The sequence below is a fragment of the Triturus cristatus genome, chromosome 3_2 (assembly GCF_964204655.1).
Source record: "Triturus cristatus chromosome 3_2, aTriCri1.1, whole genome shotgun sequence".
In the NCBI taxonomy this organism is placed as follows: Eukaryota; Metazoa; Chordata; class Amphibia; order Caudata; family Salamandridae; genus Triturus; species Triturus cristatus.
In genome coordinates, this window is record NC_140584.1 from 775305418 (window position 1) to 775324383 (window position 18966).

Genomic DNA, 18966 nt, shown 5'->3' on the forward strand with positions numbered 1-18966 from the left:
AAATAATACATATGAACACAAACCGGCTGTTTCGTGGGTGACATAATAGACGGTAAATTGCCAAACGAATCTCTATTGGCTGGCTTGTTTCTGTGAAGAATTAAACATTTCTGCAAAAAGCACCAGGTTTCGAAAGCCACGGCTGGGATAACCACAGAAGTTCCTTATGACGTGTCAGCCGCCATCTTCAGGTTTGCCCTTTCACACTGCCCTCGCGTTCAAGGCAAGGCCTGTGGAAAGCATAGCAGTGAGTTCAGATTCCAAGCAGCATTCTTACCTCCGGGAAAAAGATTTATGTAAGACTGTTTTAGCTACGAAATCTGAGAAAATCAAACTGCTGAGATAAAATCTCCCCCAAGAAAAGAGCTAACAGGTTTTGCATGAAGGTATGCTTTCGTTTTATGCCAGTTATGCGAGAACTTTTTATATCGAACAGCTTTTAAACAAGCGCACGCGCCTCACGCAAGTCGGGGTGGGGGGAGTGCGGCCGAGAGCAGGCAGCGTTTCCCTTTCGGGAGCGAGCGCATTAATTGCTAACATATGGCGTAGCTCGCTCCCGCAAGGGAATTGCCAAGCGTGCACGCGTTGCATTGAAAGCAATGCAACACGTGCGCGTTTTTGCCTGCAAAGCTGAATCGATTTCAAGAGGTCTCTTTCCTAAGCAGCGCATGCGCACTGCGTAGGCGAGACCTAAAAACTAGTGCCTATAGAGGATACGTGCCATTGTCAACGCTATTCAACACAATACCATATCAAGCCAATGATGAGGGTTAAAAATATATCTTCGAGTTTTTTATGAAATTCCTTTCCAGGCTAGAAACACAATTTTTGTACAATTCCTAATATACTGTCACATAACTTGAGACCAATTCATGGGTCGCTTCCAATGCACTCACTGGTTAGCCTCAAAACATGAGCTATCCCCGTGATGCGTTACCTATGCGCCTTAGCATACTACCGTCCCAGTCATTCCGGGTGGCAATGTGTAGTCGCACGCGGCCGCCATGACGTACTTGTGTTCTGCAACCAGGCGGGACTCCATAACCTGACATACCCGCTAGCGTGGTCGCGTAATTGTATGCAACAACCTACTCACTCTTCCCGGGCCGGTTTCCCTGACTTTAAAATGCCCAGTTACAGAGACGGGAAACTGGCGGGATGAAGGAGACCTTTGACAAAGTAAGAAAATGGATGCATAACATTATGTAAGCGCAGCACTTGATGACATAGAAAGATATTAATTGAGCATGTCTGATGCTGCAATTTTAGTTTTTGTCTTGATCGTGTACTTGAATGTTTGACTACAATGCTCTCCTTGTCCCATTCCTCCATGAAGAAAATTTGGGTAAGGTTTAGATATGTGTGTGTATATATGTGTGTGAATACGGGCACTTTTCCTTTTAAACTGTTGCTACGTGCATGTTGAGAGAGTGTGACCACATACCACAAACCAAAAAAACCTCTGAATAGCTGTTATGCTGCCTCACGTGTGACATGGCTGTATCCAGTGAGACGGGCAATCACCAGTCCACCTCGCATGTTTTTTAAACCAGAATATGTCCCAATTGTTGATGACTGAACAACAATTGTTTATTTTTCTTTTATGTTTTTCTAAGACCATATCAAAGACTTTGACCAGACTTTAGGAACTGGTACAGTATGATTGTGTGCACTCTGAGTGAGTGCTGACACTGTCCATAGGGACTTCAAAGGAGACCCCTGGAACCTTGTGTGGGCGCCCATTGGGCTGAAAGCTGTTGTTCTAAATAGGACGGAGGCAACTTAATGTGACCCCTACACAAACCATTATTAAATAACCAAATCTAAATGACCAGGTGCACAGGTTTTTTATCTTTAGGATTCCCCATTCCTGAAAAGTCCCTCTGATCACGAGGGCCGCCCGCCACTAGAGTAATCTGTGGTGAGCGTAGGATGGCCAATGATGAAGCATGACACCCAGGGGGTGTGTGAGGCCATTCCGTCCTTTTTTGAAAATCCTTCTACAGGGTCATTCCTTTAACTATTGGGGCACAAGTCATCCTAGTAATGAATGAAAGGGTTTTCATAATTTGAGAGCCTGAGATGGGGCACGTTTGTTTTTTTGTGATTTTGGATAACCTCCTGTTAACCTTTACATTTAGCTTTGGTGTGTGTTATAGTAGTTTCATACATGAAAGAAACTTGTGGCTGATACTTATCTGATTTAATACTGCAAATTGATATTCCCATTTAGTATTATCAAAGGCCTTCTCAAAATCAACTAATATAAGTGCAAGGGAATCATCAAGTTTGCGTGCCATTCAATAAAACCTTTGGAGATTTCACACTGATCAGATATTTCAGTCTGTATGCCTCACATTGGTCCAGCGGGTTTCTAGATTTGGGGACAGCACTAATAATCACCTTCCTTTCTCTAGTTCTGGGGAAGTTCCCACTTCTTTCTTGAGGAGTTTATTATTGACAATTAGTGTGGGCCAGTCGGCTTGCATAGTATATAAAGAATTCCACTGTAAGACCATTTGTGCCTGGGGTTTTTCCTGATTTCATTTGTGATATGGGTTCATAGAGTTCCAAGCCTGTGATAGGGCTCCTTTGTTTTTCCTTATCTTTTTTAGAAAAAGTGTAGTGGCTATCAGAATATTGACTACAAATTCCTACATCAGATCAGTGCAGTTACATTTCCATGGACCTCAAATAGTTTGTTAATAAGTAGGAAATATCGTGCTATGTCTTTAGGCTGAAAAGTTGCGTCTTGATCCAAAACTGCTACAAGGCTTATGGGCACAGCATGTCTCTTACTGATGGAACACTTTCATCCTGTCGGTGGTGCACAATGGAAGCATTTAGTTCACCAATCCAAGCACATGTCTTAAATGACAACCACCACCCTTACTACAAGGTAGCATTTCCCATCATTCATCTTTACAGAAATTAACATCACCGTTTTCCCACCAAAACCATTTTTAAAAGGAAGCCAGGCATGAAGACTTCATTTTCCATCGTTCACCTGTAAAGGAAGTGATATCCCTAGATTCTTCCTACTTCAATAAACTCTTCAAGGCATCCTGTTGTCCGGATGTCTGCAGCAAAGGGCAGACACAGATAAAAGGATCCCATGTGTGAGCCTCTTAGAGTCAGGAAGGCCTGTGGTCCAGAATGTCCACATGTTCCATTGAAAGTTACAAGATAAGATGATAAAATCAGGTGCCTCACTAAGCACCCCATACTACCAATACAATCACACCTAGACATAGAAGACCCAAACATGGACATAGCATACATGCAACATATATACCCTACCTCTTAAATATCCTGCTAACTACCACACACTCTCCAACTACAGAACATGCATTATAACTCATGCTTGTTTACGCTTGCCTACAGTACTCCATGAACCTGACATCACAGATCTCATTATATAGCACAAACTTGATGCCCTTTGGATCACTGAAACATCCCCACATCCTTGCACATCCTATACATCCTTCTTCAGGCTGCAGCATCTGTCTTGTGGACTGTGCACTTAAGAAGGAAAGAGGCCTTGCTGCCTGCCATCTATAAGATATACTGACCCTGCACCTTAGGCAAGCTGGGGAAACACTCAACTCCATCCACCAGCTGACATGGTCTTCCCCACTCTCTGCAACTAAGGCCGCCAACTTCCATCTCATTAATAGGCTTCCTGGGTAGAATAAAGACTTCATTGATGAGTTCTAGGATTTCCTTGCCACCTCATCCATCTGACATGCCCACACCACCATCTTGAGTGATTTCAACCTCCCAGACAACACAAGCTCAAACACAAAACTACCTTCCCAACCTCATCTACACACTCAATGAGGTACAGCTTATCACACAACCAATACACTTCAAATGCCACATTCTTGACCCATACATTTGGACTGGACAGACCACTATGCCATTTCTATCTCCCTGCTCAGCATCTTACCAACAAACCAAGTTCAACACACAAGATTAGACCAAATCTTAATATCCTTCAAAGACTTCTCCACAGAGAACCTAATGTTTAAACTCCTCTCTCACCCTAGCAACTGCACCCTTGACACCAACACCCTCTAAACAACTCCAACACTGTTTTGGAAAAGCATGTGAGCGCCCACATCCAATTAAAACATTCAATGCAAGCCAAAACATTTGGAACCCTAACTCTAAAAACATTACTGACATTAATGATCCATGCACAGACAGGAAAGAAAATGGAATAAAAATAGAACTACCAGTGACTTCAGGATACTTAAGTATCTCCATGCAAAAGCAAACAGCTCATCACATAAAGCAAAGCAAAATACTATACAAACACAATTGACAAAGCCACCGGAAGAAGCAGATCACTTTTCAAGACAATCAAGTGCTGCATCAGGCAACCTTCCAGGCCCACCTATTCCTCACTCAACGGAAAAGTGCAGGGCCATTACCCTGTTCTTCAGTGAAGAGAAAAGAGCCAACAGCCCATTTAAAATACCAAGCTGTCTACATTTCATATGCCTACCCCTTCCCAAAGAATCCCAGAGCCTACAGAACCTTATCTCTCACAGATCTTGCAAACATTCTCAAAGACATTTCTAATGAAGATGTCTTACCCTCACCTTTCAGCAAAGCTCTCTCTACACTCTGTATTCTATTCTATGAAGCACTTGTAAAGTGCTTAGCTACCCGTAGGCATAACTGTGTTGAAGATCCACACAGAATTGTTACGGAGAATTAAAGAGACCCGATCTAAAAAAGCCAAGTTTTTAATGCTTTCTGAAAAGGGAGTTCCTTATTGATTGAGAAAAGAGAGAGTGGAATGCTGTTCTACAATTTAGTGTCATTGTATACAAAGGAACATGCTCCGTATCTTGCCCTCTTGATGACAGGTAGTTTGGCAAGAGGGGCATTGGAGGAATGCAGGGATCTCGCAGGAGTGTAAGAGTACATTAGTGCATGGGAGGTCAGAGGCCCATTTTGAAGGAGTGCCCTATGAGCAATGCAGAGTGATTTGAATTTAATTCTCTCTGAGACAGGGAGCCAATAGAGAAGGCCGAGAACCTCTTGGACAGATTGGTATATGGCAATATTGTGCAGTATTCGGGCAGCAAAATTCTGCATTACCTGCAGTTTCTTTATTGTGGCTTTGGGTGCTCCCAAATACAGAGAGTTGCCATAGTCCAGGTGAGAGAGTATAAGTGCCTGAACTTGCAGCCTCTTTGAAGTGGGGGGAAGAAGAGGGAGAATTTTACGAAGCATCCTCAACATACCAAAACAGATAGCAGCAACCTTTACTACTTGGTATTCAAATTTAAGTGATTCATCCAACCACCTTCCCAAACTCCTTATAACAGGTTTTGAAGTGGGAGGAGACCTAAGCAAATTGGTCAAATCAGACTCAAGGAAGGGTTAAGATTTTTGCCCAGGACCATATGCTTGGTTTTGTCTCCATTTAATTTGAGACAGGAGCTGGTCAGTCACTTAGCAACATTTTCTAGGCCAGGTCTTAGAGAGGGGTAGAGGGAATCTTCACTCTGAGTCTAGTTGTTTGTCGTTCTGCGTAAGAGATTATCGAAATCCCAAAGGGGAGGACAAAATCAGCAAGTGGTCTCATATACAGATTAAAAAGAGAAGGGCTCCACAAGGAGCCCTGCGGTACTCCACATTTTAAGGGGAAACTGTCCGATGTGCACTCCTCGTCCAGGACCGATAGGTCCTATATTCCAGAAATGACTTGAGCCAGGCCATTGCGGCTCCGGTAATTCCAGCACTCTGTAGTCTGTTAGCAAGAATTTTGTGGCTTATGGTATCAAAAACTGAACTGAGATCGAGGGGAATAATAGCTGCCGAACCTCCTTGATCAAGCAGCCTTTTATCTTCTTCTACAACAACCAAAAGGGCAGTTTCAGTACCAATATAGGGGCGAAATCCGGTCTGAGTCAGGATATTGTAATTCTCTAAGAATTTTGAGAGCGAAAAATGAACATGTTTTTCTAAGATTTGTCTTATCCCAGGCAGAAGAGAGATAAGGGGATAATTTCCTAGATCAAGGGGATCCAGGTTGAATATTTTCAAGAGTGCTTTGACCATGGCATGTTTCCATGCCACTGGGACAAGGGCCATGTTAAGGGAGAGATTTATCATTTCGAGCAGGGTGGTAAGAATCACCTTGGTTACTTTATCTCGAATGCATGGGGGGCGGGTGCTTTAGATTTAATTTTGCTCAAAATGTCCGAGAAAGTGTCTGTTAGAGCAGGAAAAGTGCTCAAAGTGGTCAGATTGTGACCACCAAGTCATCGCCGTAGCTATCAGTATCAGATTGGGGAGAGTGTTAAAACATGTCATAAATGATCTAGATTTTTCTCGGAAAACAATTTGCCAGGTCATTACACTGTGCAGGTGAGGGTTCCAGAATAGGGCCGGTTGTGGAAGGCTGAAGGAGTGTTTTCACAACACAAAACATATCACATGTGGAGTTGGCGGCACAATTAAGTTTATCCTCAAAATAAACAGCATGTACTTTCAGCATGATAGATTCTAATGGTGTCACAGTATTTCTGCTTGGATTTCTCCCTCAGTCTCTTCCCCAGAACCTTTCAGCTTTTTTACACACTTGTTTAAATTTCCAGGGGTTGTGAGTTTACCACAGTGCAGATTTATCTTGGGCTCATCCTGTATGGGTTTTTTGGGGGATGACTTGATCGAGCGAAGATTCAATCCGGTGAGAGATTCTGTCATATGCTAGAGACGGATCTGGCCTTAAAGCTGGTCTAGATTTCTTAAGCACCTGTTCCCAACCTTTAATGGGCATTTTAAACCATGGGCGGTCGATCCAGCTGAAAGGTTTAGAGTTTGAGGCTAGCTGAGAGGATTGCAAGGTAAGCTTGATGAAAATATTATCTGACCAAGTGACCGGGGATGATTCCAAGACCTTTACAGGTTATCATTAGAGAAGACAAGATCCAGTAAGTGGCCTTTCTCATGGGGAATGTTGGAAGGTGGATTAACAGTAGGGGTAAGTATGCATCTACCACTAGCAATAAGGCCAACAGCGCAATATAAGGTCCAGTCAAGGTCTCAATTCATTAGCCTCTGGCACAACCCTTGGTAGCTGGCTGCACGCAGTCAGGCTTAACTCAGGAGACAGGTATGCAAAGCATTTAAAAACACCAATACATTCAACAAGTAAGACCCAGCACACAATACAATTCCTACACCAATTTATAACAATATTCGTATCTTTAAAATGACACCAAAACAACAAAAACCCAATATAGGGAACAAGAGATATGAATTTTTAAAGATTAAACACTTTCTTGTGCTTAAAAACATATTATGCCAGCTTGGTACATCTGGTCGTGATTGACCAAGACATAGTCAAAGTTTTATCTTCAGACTTAAAAACATTTCTGGAGGATTTTCTCTCAAGGTCGTCTGTTCATTTCCAGCAGGTCAATTTCAATGAGATGTTGTGGAATTGCTTCTCATCGAGGCCCTGGTCAAGTCCTGGAAGTCTAGAGCTCTGAAGCTTTTAGCGGGACAGACCTGAAATCCAAGCTGTGAAGGTAGTCGGCTTGTCTCTCGACGTCAAGTCGGTCCGCTTATGGAGCTTTTTCCAAAAGATGCTCCAAACTACTGGAATTTCTTCCTGAAGTTCACATTGAGGGTTCAAAGGGTCCAAAACACAAATCCAAGGTTCTAGAAGCTCTGAGATGGTCCTTGGAAGTTTGGGACTATGATTCCCACAATGCACCTGGCCAGATCCTTAAAAGTCCACTGGACACACTTCAGGCTGGGGACTTATTGAGGGAGATGATGCAGGGAAGCTCTGTTAACCTGTTGCTTTCAGGGAGTCCACTCCTTAATCCTTTTTGAGACAAGGCAAAGTCCTCAAGGCTGTAGTTACAAGTGTATAGCATGCACTGTCCTCCAGATTGTAATACTTTGGGGTGCAGACCAAGATTCCAGCAGGGCAGTCCTTCTTCTCCTTGTAGTTGTAGGCAGCAGATCTGAGTTGCTATGCAGCTCTCATATATTTATTCAGTGATGTGGGGCGACAAGCAGGGGGGCACCCCTGTCTAATGCGATCCCGGGTGCCACCCAAAAGCATGACAGCTTCCTCCAAAGTGTGGCATATTCTTGTTCCACAAAGCACTGCATTTTAAAATTCAAGATGGAGAATTCCTCTCCAGGAGAGTAAGCCCTGGCTAAACCAGCCCACTGGTGTTGCTTATTTCCATTAACACTCCTCCTCCCAACTCTCTGCAGATTCTATTCCTGGGCCTGCCATCTGGCTTGGGTACAGGAAGATAGGGTAGGCCTGGCATTCCTCACTATCCTGATTTCTTTGAAGCCCTATTTGATTTACCCAGCCCCCTTCCTGACCTGTTCTCTGTAACTTCAGAGCTTCCCCCATCAGATAACCTCTGCTCTATGCAGGCCCCTTATCACCTCAGCAGAGTAGCTTGGCTAAGCCTTTCAAGGCTGACCAATCAGGAAAGGCTGCTAGAAAGCTGAATTTTGGCTCACAGAAAATAATTTCCTCTAACTTCTTTTCTGTACTAGTTATGATAAATTAATCAGTGGCAAGTTTTTGGATTTAACAGCACCAATCTTTAAAGTCCTTGAATGACATTTTGAACTCCTTCCTAGCAATATTATACTTAAATAAAATATTCAAATTTTAGCATATGGAGCTAAGTATCTCAATGAGGAAAAACTAAATTCCAGTTTTGGTGGTGAGAGAAGGAATGTACTACATTGCCCAGTTAATGGCTTAAAAGAGCACTCACACAAATTTGCAGACAGATTAGTACCTTACTAATATCAACCAGACATAACGTTCATCACTACTTGTCACAATGATTGGAAGCCTAGGAGGAGAAGGTTAAGGAGATACAACCGCTTTGGATCCATTGCAGACATTTTACACACATTGCTGTTTTGAATTGAGATATCAATTTGGGACATTTGTAGTAGATGCTTTATTATGTACACTGGCTGTATGAAATATATACTCTATTCTGTGGTGAAAGTACAACTGTTAAATCAGTTCCGGATGGACCAGTGACTCAGGAAGAAATACTAATTTATCAATCATTTATTTACGAAGCAACCCAAGATACATCTTAAACCCTCCAGATCCACCAACCAACACTCAATTCTACAGGGGATTTCGAAGAAAGGATACAAGACATTACAATTAGATCAACAGAAAAGCTCTCCGAATACTACCAATAATCATAATTTCCAAACAGTGCAAGAGTTATAGCAAACTAAAACACTATACTACAACAAGAAAGAAATGCTCTCAACACATGAATGAACAAATTCACTAAGTGCTTGTGCCTTCGTTCATCATACATTTTTTTAACCATTCAGGTACAATCACTAGTAGCTCAGTACAACTTTCCCGTCCTTGCTTATTTTGGCACCATGCAAAACACAGGGGCCGATGTCGGACGGACCGGATTCCATCCGACATCTGTCAGGAACTGGAACCGAACGACCTCTTGTCATCGGTTCCAGACCTGCAAGTAGGATGTGACCGAATCCTGTTCAGTCGCAATCCTATACTGAACGGACTGCTTGCTCGCATTGTTAAGTGCAGAGGTGCAGTTCATCCCTGCACCCCGTGGCAGGCACCCCAAGGTGCCTGACACCGGATTCAGAGATCAACGGGGGGGCACAAGTGGCCGCCATTTGGTGGCCTCGCACCCATAGAGGCCCTTCTTGGGCCCCCAAAGACAGTTTCCTACTTTCTTTCTGTCTCAGAAAGGGCGGCCCAAAAAGGCAGTGGGAAACTGCCATCGTACTCTTTTGGCTAGAAAGAGCCAGAATGGGGATTACTGAAGGGTTTCCGAATGGCAGATGGGCTCTCCGAGCACGTTGGAAGCCATCCGGATAACCGAGTCCGATTCTTTTACGACCGAGCACATCGGAATGGCTCTGTCAGAAAGGAATCTGAACGGGCATGTCCGAGGTGGTTAGGATGGCTCCGACCGTGGGTCGTAGCCATTCCTGACCACATCGGATTCGGGTCCTCAGTTGGCATTCACTATGGACCCGATTACGAGGCTCAACACCGGCTCTTCTGCAGCAACCCCGCGCATGGACCGCCAGCCATATTGCGAGTAGTAAAAGTACAACTCATAATACAGTCATCGGTCCTATAGCCTTTCCAATTGCGATGCCTTGAAATCAGGCACAGCAATGGGAATGGACAAAAAGTTCTACTGCGGCATGGACGCTGATATCCATGCCATGCTAGAACTGGGGGGAACACAGACAGGGTTCACATGTTATGCCCCCCTGAATATATCCACATGGTAAGGGGGACATGGTGGCCCTGTAGGGCCTCCTTTGTTCCTGCATTGCCAGGAAGCCCTGCCATGAAAAGGCTGGCGGTGCAGGGACTCGCAATATGCTGAGCAGGACTGTGCCAGTCCCTGCTCAGCATAATGCATTATGGCGCTCCCGCGCCACCGCCAGGAAACAACTGTTCCCTGGTGCAGCCGGCTGTCCAGCGCCCCTACAACTCTAACAGTCATAATACGGCAGACGATGGACCGCCTTTGAGAGTCTGGCGGTCACAAGACTGCCTGACTCGCAATTGGGCCCTATGTGCTTTTTCTTTCTAGCTCAGTGTTTCATTGCACAACTCCTTCTACCATCTGATATCTTTATGGAATTACAACTACTCCTACAAACCTCAACTTAAGTGTAAAACTCAAAGAGCAGTTTTTTCACAATAAATTGACTATTCCATTGTCTGACAGGAAGCCAAATTCTCTGACACATCTCTTCCTGCCAGCAAGTTGTTAACTATATTCTTGTTTTCCTCCTCCCCAGTGCCTCATATCTGATATTTTTTTTGCAATCATTTTCAACACTCATATGCTTTCATGTCAGCCAACCAGGCAATTGCTCTCTGAAACGTTTCTTTCTACATAGCATTTCAAATAACTTTGTGCCATTAGTAAAAATTGTTGTGGAACTGCATTATAGAACGGTTGCAAGTAAAGCACAATTCCATGGCAAATCATCACCTATAGCCAGTGGGAGAAACTCCTTCTTCTTGTTCTTTATCCTTTCCTTCTGGCCATTACCTGGAGATGGCACTATGCTCAGCACCACATTTTAATTATACTCCTTTTAAGGGTTGTGGCACTTCCTTAGAGAAAAACTGCACACTGTTTATGGATGTATTTCATTGATTAGAGCATCGCGCATGAAAACATATCCCATAAATTGTACAACTAGTCTGCTGTTGGCTTTATTAATATATTATATAGACCTGGAAGGTAAATTAACATTGGTATGTTTTACTTATAATTTACAAGAAGAACACCACACAAGAGAATACCTTTCAATAAAAGGCAATTCTGTTGTAAAGCCCATTTGCTATCTGTATGGGCAGCAGAGGTGGTTCTCTCAGTATATAAATCTTGTCGGCCACAGCAAAGGGTGCACGCTCTTTGATTCTTGTCTCCAACTCCCCATAAATAGCCGACCACCAAATATTCTCAGCAGCCTTGCACTTTGTACTGATATTCTTAAAATAACAGAATGAACCCAGTAGAGACAGAAGATAAATTAAAAGTAACTTGGCATAGAAAAAGGCAAAATAATGATTTTCCATAAATAAACATAAATCATAATATCAAATATGTAACCAATACTAAGCGAGAGTGATCAGCAGTAGACATTTCTAACACAAAAAGTCCAAATACATTACACTAATATAGTGCATCAGTTCATTGGTAAATTTGTTGTTACCCATACCTATTGCAAGGAAAATTGAAACAGCTGCAGCTGCCAATCGAGATAATTCAGCGATAATTGGTTCTCCTGTCTGCTGCAAACTAAACTAAAAACAATAAATAGATTCTAATTAAACGATGTGTGCCATAAGTATACATACAAATATTATGTGCATATACAAATAAAACACACACAGATGAACATACACTCTATTTGTATGATTGACTGTATATGGCCCATAATAGAGCCAATTACTTGCTTTCTCACAGAGGACTAGTGTACCAAGGATTCCCCATCGCAAAGGTATAGTTTGTTTTTCCTTTTGCTTGTCTCTCCGAAGGTGTGGAGCAATGAGGTGCTGCAAAACTCAAGACCTTTTGGTGTTGCATGAAAAATTGCAGGTAGGGCATCACATGACTATCCATATGTCTGACAGCCCCTGCTTGACATCTTTATTTGGCATTTTTAATGCATATTTTGAGCGTGATTACAAAGGTAAATTTACATGTGCAGATTTACTCACATGTAATTCTACTACTGCGCCTTGGTTTAAATGTACACTTTTTTGCCAATCACCGGTGTAGATTTACACTTAGGTGCAGACTTCCATCCCCTGATGGCGCCTCCTACAAAAGTATTTCAGTGTGTAAAGTTACTGCAAATACGTTTTTACATGTCGCTGAGGGATCTCTGCTACCATGTCAGAGATGTCCCTATATGAAGATATTAGCATATTATTCTTTAAAAATGCTGAAAATATTTCAATACAATATACAATATATAAATGTAAAATATTTTAAAATGTTTAATCTAAAGCTCGCATTGTTCAAATAAAAACATACAGCATATTAACTCATTACACATGAATGAAATAATTATTTGAACTATTTGTATTTATGAAATCATTTAATTCATAAATAATATTCCACAAGGAATAAGGTAAAACCAAACATCCCAGCCACATTAACATTTCTATTTGAATTTAATATGTATTTAATTTTGTTGAAAGTTATGTGTAGAATCAATTTAAATTATTTCACTTTTTAAAGATTAATGTAATTTTAAATTAAGTTTATTATTACATTTTATAATAATTACCTAATACTCATACATGTATATTTATTTTTTAACATTAAACAAAACAAATATATATTTAAAAGTCTAAGTAATTTTATTTATTGAGCATAATTTGGTGTGGGTTGTTATTTTATGTCCCAGTCTCAATTACTTTGTATGGGAGTGTGCTACAGTACCTGTGAGTGGCCATGTCTGGATATAGAAAGTCTGGACTGGAGAACATTTACTATTTTGTCACATTTAGGGCTGCAGTAACTTTAGGATTACAATTTGTAAATACCAATGGGCTTATACTTTTGTGGGTGGTTGTTTGCAGTAGCCTGTTCCTCCTGACTTTCACATAAACTCCTCTCATTGTGTAGTAAGTAATCACCATTTTTCAGTCCCTTGTCTGCCCCAAATTTACTACTACTAAAACATAGGCTTACCAGTACGGAGATTAAGAGAGGCAGAGGCAGAAGTCTTTGTCCATAGGTTAGTGAACAGCATTTGGTATTTAAGAATTACTAGTGCTTCACGTACTACAAAATGGAGTTTGTGAATAGGCCCCATCATTTCTTTACTTGTAACTTTTGAATTTTTTGCAAAGGTGGCCTCCGATTGATCATGTTTTGCTTTTGGATACCTATCTGGCTCAAAATCATCATCCACTCTTTCTCAATCCAAAATGTGTTTACATGTCACTAGCCATTAAGCTCACAAACTATGCTTTTACTCGTGTCTTACCCAAGCATGATTATATGTTGCGCATTTAGGTATGTTTTAAGCATCACCCTTCATAGCATGCATCGTATTGTGCCTTCATGAAGAGTAGCACAAAAGACAAGCATTGGTAATACATCGGTTTCGCCTATGTAATTAATAAAGGGCTGTTTACATCAATCATCGTCGGGGAAAAGGAAAGAGCTCCCTGACAGATTACATGGGAGTGGAGAGGATGTGGCGCAGCAGCTAGAGCTGCTGACCCGAGAGCTGGGGATCCCGGTTTGAGTCACGGCGGTGCCACGCAACATCCTGTGATTCTTTGTAAATCACTCAATCTCTCAGGGAGATAAATTGTTATATAAATATGCTGCAAGAGTAGAAGGTAAAACTTTATGGAAATATAGTTCCACCAAAGTGGATGTTAACAGTATTTCAGCGGCCGGAAACTCATAAGAGAAGCAGACGAGAAACAAGCATTGGTAAATGCAGAAAAATATGCTACAGCCAATAGAATTGGAGGAAAGGTAAGTGGCACGCACAGGAACCAATGAGAAGCCAGGATAGAGACGAGGCAGGATGTAAGTCCCTTTTAAGTTTATATTAAAATCAATAAATTTCTCAAGCACAGGACAAGCGCTATGCAGGCGAAACCTAAAAAGATAACATACATTGCATGGCATAATGCTACAATACTGAGGAATGTCTAAATTATTCATAATATTGCTTCTTAATATCTCAAAATCAATAGGGGTTCAACCACATAGGCAGTCACACTGCCTCTTCGTTTTCTACAAGCAACTAAATACTCTTTTGCTCAATTTTCTATTGCATGACTCTTGTCACAAAGCAGTAAATCCAGAACAGCCATTGTACTCTGAATAATCAAGCCCTTGCGTCACGCAAGGCAATACAAGACAATGCAGGGGCTGCAGTCAGATTTATCAAGTGACATGCCATTTGTAGGAACTTGTGTGGTGCAAGTGCTGCACTGCGTCGGCCTGCGTGATGCAGGACTTAATTTATTCAAGATAGGAGTTCCCACGCAAAATCCAATGCAACATTTACACAGTAGGATTTACTAACATATCATTGCGTGACGCATCTGTCGGCTCTGCATCATGGTGCACCATTTAGTAAATATGGTGCATCATGATGCAGGAAAGTGGCATATCGCAGCACAACACATTCTCAAGGAATGCTGCACAACAGCGTGCTGTGTGAGTCTTGATAAAGCTGGCCCTCAGTGTCGAAATCCATGGTGTGGTATCAAAGGGCATCCTTTTACAATTGGTGTTACACTTTTTTCAAAATTTTACTGCATCAAATAGGGAGTGCCTGTCAGGAGGCAAGATGGCTGCATAACCCTGAGTTCGTGTGCCAAATGGCCATACATCCTCTGTTGTAGATCGCAGTCAAATGCAAATAGAGCTACACATCCCTACACAGAAGTGCTGAGGTCGCCTGTGAGATTTCAGGGCCTTGTTATCTTCTGTTGGGTGGCATTGGAAGTGCAGGAGGCAGGGAGTAAACTGGAACTTGCCAGGCAAGACTGACCTGGAACTGGGCCTGCATCATCCTAGCGCATGAACTTGCATCCGAGCTATTGGACTAGGTGAGGATGCTCGAGTTAGATGGATGTTAGGAAGAAGAAGAAGAGAAGTGTTAGCGCAACTGATAGGGACGAGGCTGACAATTGTACAACATGGGAGAGTAAAGCAAACAAGGTCAGTTGGTCTGTGACTTTGGAGGGCCTGTTGATGAACACAGACTGTGCAGATTTAATCACATAGCCCTGGGAAGCTTACCGGCCAGGGGATGCCAGGGCTATGGCATAGTACATCTTATGTGATGCCTTTAGGTGTCTTGGCCGGTAAAATTAAGCTCAGGATAAGCCCTGCTTAGGGACGGGTACATCTTGGCACTACTGGCATCAGACAGTTGTGGAATAGTTCTGACCCTACCTTTGACTGACAAACTGTGTTGCAAGGTAGCTGTGGCTGGCCTTAACCTCTGTTGATTCCAGAGACATATTGAGGTGATGGTTGTTTCAGACCCTGGTCTTCACATCTCAAAGCACTGCAGATATAGCTACCAACGGGATGTCTTCCACTTTCCCGTATGCCCAATACTCAAACATACCCACAGTAGGTGAAGTGTTGGACTGCATCTTTGTTGTGGGGAAGGTAGAAAGGGCACTATGGTCTTTGAGAGGCCTGCTCGCTCAGTCCAGTAGAAAAGGCTGGACAAATATGCTTTTGTAAGAGATCCCTTGCATGAGAAATCATTGCCACACCCCTAGCCCCCTGCCACGGGTTCAGTGGAGGCACCGCTAAAATAGGAAAACAGAGACATTGTACCCTTGGACATAAATCTGCTGTCCCAAATATGATGTTGAGGGTGTTAAAATGAGTCTCAGACAATGCTAAGGACATTCAATTCATGGAGAGATAAAGGTCTGGAAGAGAGCTCTCAGGGACTCACTGAGTGAGCTGAGGATGCTGAAGGTCACTCTTGCAATAACAATGTTCACATAACAGAAGTGTGGAAAAAGGAGGAGGGAGCCTCTGCTGTACTGTTTGTTGAATGCTCGTGTTTCATGTGTTGAAGCCCAAGGAAATGTTGCAGATCTTCTTGGTGGAGAGGGCTCAAAGGGTCCCTGTGCTTTTGCATCAACTGGGGGTGGGGCCTGTGGGGGTTGCAGCTCAGATTGAAAAATGTCTGCAGGAGAAGTTTTAGGGACAGGTATGCAATTGTGTACGCAGCGAGGTTGAGAAGACCCTTGTGGTGTGACAACACTAATATTCTCCTCTTCCCAGACTTTACCAAAATAGTTCAAACCAGCCTAGAACAATTGATGCTGTTCAGTCAGAAGCGAGGAAGATGTTGTCATTGGTATATTTTAATGTATAAAAATATACAGTTTCCTGGGTGAGGAAATTCTTTCATTTGATTAGTTTGCTTTTGTAAAATGCATTAATAATTTCAGATTAATTTGCGGTGGTGCAGATTCCTGGTTCGCAATGCTGGTGGGTAGGGCGAGGTTCGATAGTTAGGTGGAGTCCTGGAAGGAGGAAAGTGGGCCCACACGCATGTAACACCAGTCTTCAAGTCTTCTTTTGTGTTGCTACTCTGCAAAGCAGTGCTAACACGTGATAATTCAATGGTCTGTTCTTGTTGCCTTATCGAATGAACTCCAGTCTTTTCTCTTTCTTGTAGAACTCAATAGGAAATGAACATGATCAGAAGAATATAGCGGAGGACCCTGAAACTGGCGAAGAGGCGGTAGAACAACTCACTCAAACAGAAGATGCCTAGATGACCTGTTAAATGTGCAGTGACTTTGGGTCTACCCTTTTCAAACCACAGCAATACATTAATTTATTGACAGTGATAAAATGTTGTTGTAAAATGCTTTAATGATAAGCCATCTCACTGCTATTCCCTTCACCAGTCCCTCTTCCTAATCCCATTTAGTTCTTCGAGAAGATACACAGTCTGCTCATATATTATAATCGCCGTGTTGTTCTCCTGTTTTACCAGATTTCCCCACCACCACAACAGAATGATAGAAACTGCTAATCCTGACTGCAGAAAGCTGATCTTGATTGTAACATTAATTCATAGTGATGGCTCTCCCAAGCCATGCTGTCTTGCAGCCTTGCAATGATTTCCTGCTCCTTGCCTCTCCCGAGAGAGTTACTGTTCATAGCAAAGTACTATGCAAAACAATGTAATCTACAGAGAGAAATAAAGGGAGAAATGTTTGCAATCCAACTGGGCGGTCAGAACCGTAATAGTAAACTAAGCAGGCGAAATGTGGCCATTGGATTAGCAGGTCTCAGGGTGGTACGAGAACACACCATGGAGAACCACAAGTCAGCAACTACCTTATATGTCTTAAAAGGGGCTGCCTGGTGTGACCCTAAATAGCGAATCAAGAATATCGAGGACAAAAAATGTAATCTAAAGTATAAAAAAATAAGTATGTATATATTTTCGATATCTAACTCTACATATAAATTCCCTTGTCATGTATATATCTTCAAGGTACATGGATGTGGAGTTAGAAATAGTAAATCTATACTTTTCAATATTTTGTCCAGTAATAGTCTGTCCACAATATTATTGTATGTTAATATATTTGGCCTCAATATTTACTTGTACAACCCACTTTGCAGATGACACGCACATCATCTTTATGCTGTCTTCTACACAGAGCCATGTACCTTCTGGTCTTAACCTGGGCTTGATTCGGATCTCCATATGGATGAACAAAAACTCGCTCAAGCTCAGTGGGGATAAGACGGAGGTCATAATTCTGGGCAAACATCCCTCTCTTAGGGGCCCTCAACATTGGCCGGTTTCTCTTGGGCTTTACCAGTTCATTCTGCGAAAATCAAAAATCTGGGATTTTTGCTGAATGCATTGATGTCCATGAATTCTCAGGTGTCTAAAGTGACTGCCATGCGTTTCACTGTGCTTAGATGGCTCAGAAAGATTATTTAGAAGTTGGAAATTTCTGCCCAAAGGGGGTGATCACGGCCCTGGTTTTTTCCAGGCTGGATTGTGGTAATGTGCTTTACTTGGGCATAGACAAGGCATCCAACAGCTGCAGTTGGTACAGAATGCAGCCGCTAGGCTTCTGTATCGGCTTCCGAAATTTGCCTCAGTCTCCCGTGTTCTTAATAAGTTCCACTGGCTTACAATTCCCAAACACATTACTTGCTTTTTGCAAGGGCTTGAAGACCTGGCTTTTTGAGATTGATGTACCCAAAACTCACCTTCATTTGCCGCTTGCACCGAGAATCCTCTAGTGTAGCTGTGCGCTTTAGAAATCTTTAAAATAAATAAATACAATTAATTTTCTTAGTGCCCACAAATAATAGGATCAGTGACATCACAGCTGCAAGACTGGTTGCCACTAGTTTTCAAACACACACCAGGTGTATAGACACTGCTCAGTACTAACTGCTATTAGTTATTTCTGGAAGCCAGTTGCAAGAATACCCCGGATGTATGTTGATACTTCGTATACCATTACTTCGCATAATTTTAGTGCAATGTTTTTATTTAGCATAAACCATTACTTCGCATGTTTTTACTTAGCATAAACCATTACTTCGCAAGTTTTAACTGCGCATGCATTTATAATGCAAATGTTTATAAATGTACTATGGTTTATGCTAATTGAAAACATCGCACTAAAATCATGCTTACGCTACACTACCTTTCACTACTTAAGGATCACTACACTCCCGAAACCCTAATACACTACCCCCTACACGACCCTTCCCCTTCCCCCTGCCTTGACCCTACACTCTAACACTACACTTCACCACCCCCGACCCTACCCTACACCCTAGAATACTACCCTACACAAACACCACACCACTACCCTAAACCCTAAAACACTACTCCCTGCACGACCCTCAC

General features: G+C 42.3%; 1 protein-coding gene across 1 annotated transcript in view; it reads left to right on the top strand.

Annotated features, from left to right (window-relative positions):
* The window catches only part of C3_2H2orf80 (chromosome 3_2 C2orf80 homolog), a 330996-nt gene extending 314001 nt beyond the window's left edge, over positions 1 to 16995 (top strand). Inside the window, exon 9 of the mRNA XM_085648844.1 lies at positions 16750 to 16995. Coding sequence (XP_085504970.1) covers positions 16750 to 16848 — 99 coding nt within the window. The 3' untranslated portion in view covers positions 16849 to 16995. The remainder of the gene's footprint in view (positions 1 to 16749) is intronic.
* Positions 16996 to 18966: the final 1971 nt, after the last annotated feature.